The sequence below is a fragment of the Merops nubicus genome, unplaced genomic scaffold (assembly GCF_000691845.1).
Source record: "Merops nubicus isolate BGI_N331 unplaced genomic scaffold, ASM69184v1 scaffold44509, whole genome shotgun sequence".
In the NCBI taxonomy this organism is placed as follows: Eukaryota; Metazoa; Chordata; class Aves; order Coraciiformes; family Meropidae; genus Merops; species Merops nubicus.
In genome coordinates this window covers 8419-11995 of record NW_008632528.1, presented here as the reverse complement: position 1 = coordinate 11995, position 3577 = coordinate 8419, and the positions used below count along the sequence as shown (strand labels likewise).

Below are 3577 nucleotides of genomic sequence, written 5' to 3'. Positions count from 1 at the left end.
CTAAAGGATTCTATGATTCTATGGCAGAGGAAGGGAGGAGCAATGGTGAAAGCAGATGGGAGGTGGTAGGGATGCTGTGGTGAGGCTCTCCCCTGGAAATGCTTTCCTAGCACAGAGCTGGGCTGAAATGAAAGATTTCTTGCCATGAGTTCAGGCAGAGCTTGTGGCCAGGCATGGGCTGAGGAGATGTCCACATGCCCCTGGTGTTGGGGGCAGAAGAAGACCAAGTCTCTGCTTGGCCAAGGTACCAAGGAGGCACTGGGCAGAGGATAGCCACGCAGTACAATTTGGATGGTGCCCCTTGACTGCCCATGCTCAGGCCAGGGTCGTGGTGCAGGTGGCCTGTCAGGAAGCCTGTTGTCCCCTTGGCAGTCCTGTGTGTCTCTGGTTGCAGTTCCCTGGGGGGAAATGACCTGGCAGGCTCAAGAGGAGGCTGTGGCACTTGGAGAAGACAGCGGGGCAGGCACGGGAAGACAAGAGAGACATTCCTGAAGATGAAGGCAGAGGTGGGAGGGAGCAGTGGGGCAGATGCAGGGACCTCACACCTCGGTGCCTCTGGGGGAAGGCAGCCAAGCTTAGCCTACCTTTCCCTTGGGACCTGAGCACTCAGTCCCACACCACCCTGCTGTTGGCTAGCCCTGCTCCCTCCCCTGCTGGCTGCATGCAGAGGCTCTGGGCATGGACTCACTGAACCCTTTATGCCAGAGATTTCCCTGCCTGCAAAAGTCATGGCCTGGTCATTTCCCTTAGTGCTCAAGAGGGGGCTGACTCTGACAGAGGTAAAACCTCAGGCAGAGGTTTGTGGTCTTTCCCACATGCAAAACTCCCTGCTCGTTTTCACTCTCCCACGCTCAACAGAGAGGTAAAACCTGTCCTCTGGGGCTCCCTCCTGCCCCCTCCTCCCCTGGCAGTGTCACAGCCCTGCCAGGCAGGGAGAGGGTGATTCTCATGTGCCACCCTGCAAGGGGAGCCCTCAGGTCAGGCCTTGGGGTCTCAGCACAGGGACCACCTGCTTGACCCTCTTACAGCCACCACGTTTGTCCCCTTCTCCTTTCCCTGGCTCCCAGAAATCACCCAGCAATACCAGGAGCTGCAGAAGCAGAGAGCAGCCCACAGCCAGTGCTTGGAGGTGGAGGTGAAGAGCCTGCAGAAGCAGCTCAGTACAGCCCCCAGCTTGTCTGCTCTGCCCTGGTGGGTGAGGATGGGGCAGAAAAGTGCACTTGGGGAGAATGAGAGGAGATGGGAGGCATTTGCCCTGTGCCATCAGCACAGCAGCAGCTGACAGCACTGCCCAATACCCCAGCTGCCCCAGGCTAATAGAGAAGATGGGTCCTATCTGGCTGAGGGGTGCACTGCTGAGCCACAGTCCTCTCCACAGCATGACCCACATGAACATCAACGTGGATTTGTCCTTTAATCACACCCCAAATGTGTGATGCAGGAACAGTGCTGTGATGGGTGGTGGATACTCACTGCCCACAGGTTCACGAGGAGGAGCACAGGAGGAATGTCCATGCAGGGACCTGAGCAAACAAGTTGAGAGGTGTGTGGGGGGTTTGTTCCTCCAGCATCTTGTCAGTCTCTGCTGCTCCCTTCCCTCTTCATGCAGCAGCCAAGTGGCCAGCCCTGGGCTGAGCCAAGCCTCAGGCTTCCCAATCCTCTTGGTCATGGTGTGGTGGGCAGTGTCTTGTCTCTCCTGGGAGCTCCCAGAGCCAGGAGCTGGGCAAGGGCTTCAGTGCAGTGTTCCTAGATACCCCTGGAGGCAGCTGAGCAGGCAGTGACACAAGTCTGTCTTCAGGAAGCCACCACCACGGTTGAGAAAATCTTGGAGCCAGCCTTGGCCAGTGGAGCTGAGGCTCTGGGAGGTGTGGTGCTGTGAGCCCCACCGTGGGCACCTCAGCACAGCCACGCTGAGCAGCACTGTGCCCTCCGGAGAGTCGGGCGGGGGGCACCCATGGGCTGGGGGTGGCTGGGGGCAAGGTGCTGTGTGGGGGAGCTTGGCTGGAGGCAGGGAGCTCCTGGGCTGCTAGAAGGCCTGGTGCAGCCTCCTCCTCTCCTGCTGGCGTGGGCTCTGTGGGGACACAGCAGGAGCACTGTGAGCAGCACACATCCACCCACCCCACCACGCCCCGTGGGCAGGTTGGAGCAGCCTTCCTGCCAGGGGACCACACAGCCCCCTCCTGCCAGCAGCACAAGAGCCAGGGAAATATTAGGAGGAGCAGGGCAGGAGGGTGCCAGGACTCAGAGCAGCATTGCCATGAGAACCTGGTGAGAGAGGTTACCTCTGTGATTGTTATACTGTTGGAAGCAGCCACCAGCCAGGAGCCAGGTCCCTTTGGTCCCACCTCAACGTGACAGAGTCCAGGGGAGCCACTGGGAGAGGGCAGGAGGGGTGTGTGGGAGCCTGAGGCAGGGTCACTGTTCTCAAAGGACAGCAGAGGGGACAGCCCAATCTGGAAGAGCAGAAGAGGAAGAGCTCTACAGCTCCCATTGCTCCATGGCAAGCCAGCTTCCCCTAGTGAGGACCCAACTGTGTAGGTCTGTGAGCATGACACCCATCCCATCATCCAGCCTTGCAGCACCCCAGGGCTCCCCAGCCAGGGCAGGATCATGCTGGGTCCCCCAAAACCTACCGACTGGTAGAACTCATCACCAAGGGGGTCGATGACCAGCAGGGTCACCCGGTCATGGTGGGCACGGATCCTGAGCACCGTCTGGTGGTGGTCCAGCCCCTCGATGCTCTCACCATTCACAGCCAGCAGACGGTCCCCTTCCCTCATCCCTGCCCGCTCGGCTGGCAGCCCTGCGTCCACATCCCACAGGAACTGCCCTGCCACGGTGGGACAGAGGTGAGGAGACACTCAGCCAGGGCAGAACTCTCACTCCTGACCCCCATGTGCAGGTGAGGACAAGGTCCCTCCGTGGGCAGGGGGCTCGCAGCCGTTCCGAGCCCTCGGACGTGCCTTGCCCGGGTACAGCCACCCCCCTCAGCCCCCTCACCTGTGGCCCCTGAGCTGCAGTCACCCTCCTTGAGCAGGAACCCGTAGCCATCTGGCCCCTTCACCATGTGCAGCTCCCGGGCCTTGAAGGGCAGCCAGGAGGTGTCTGCCCAGGCGGCCGTGACCCGCAGCCCTCGCAGGCGGTAGAACTCCTCCACCGAGCTGGATGCCACCAGCAGGGTCACCTTGCCACCGCTCTGCTTCAGCTGGGAGGGGAACGCAGGGTGCTCAGCAGTGCTGCTGGCTCTGGCCCCCAAACCCCCTGTGCCAGGAACCCCAGTACCTTCCTGGCCAGCTGCCCGTGCGAGTAGCTCCTCACGCTGGCCCCGTTCAGCTCCAGGAGCCAGGAGCCTGGGGGGACCCCCGCGCGCTCCGCTGGCCCACCCTGCTGCACCGAGAGCTGGAAGGTGCCCTTCACACCTTGCAGGGAGGAGAGGAGAAGGGCTGGGGTGAGCGGTGCACTGTCTCAGGAAGCTCACAGCTCATCCTGCTGCTCTCTTTACCTTCTGGAGCCGACACGCTGAAGCCAAAGCCGCTTTTGTCCCGCGGGACGCGGCAGCAGGGCGGAGCGGACAGCG

At 61.3% G+C, this 3577-nt stretch overlaps 1 protein-coding gene across 1 annotated transcript in view; it reads right to left on the bottom strand.

The window, feature by feature from the left end:
- Positions 1-2282: 2282 nt before the first annotated feature.
- The window catches only part of PDZD3 (PDZ domain containing 3), a gene marked incomplete at its 3' end in the record, with an annotated part of 3679 nt that continues 2384 nt past the window's right edge, over positions 2283-3577 (bottom strand). The window contains 5 exon segments of the mRNA XM_008947931.1: positions 2283-2453; positions 2634-2830; positions 3001-3274; positions 3277-3419; positions 3503-3575. Coding sequence (XP_008946179.1) covers positions 2283-2453; positions 2634-2830; positions 3001-3274; positions 3277-3419; positions 3503-3575 — 858 coding nt within the window.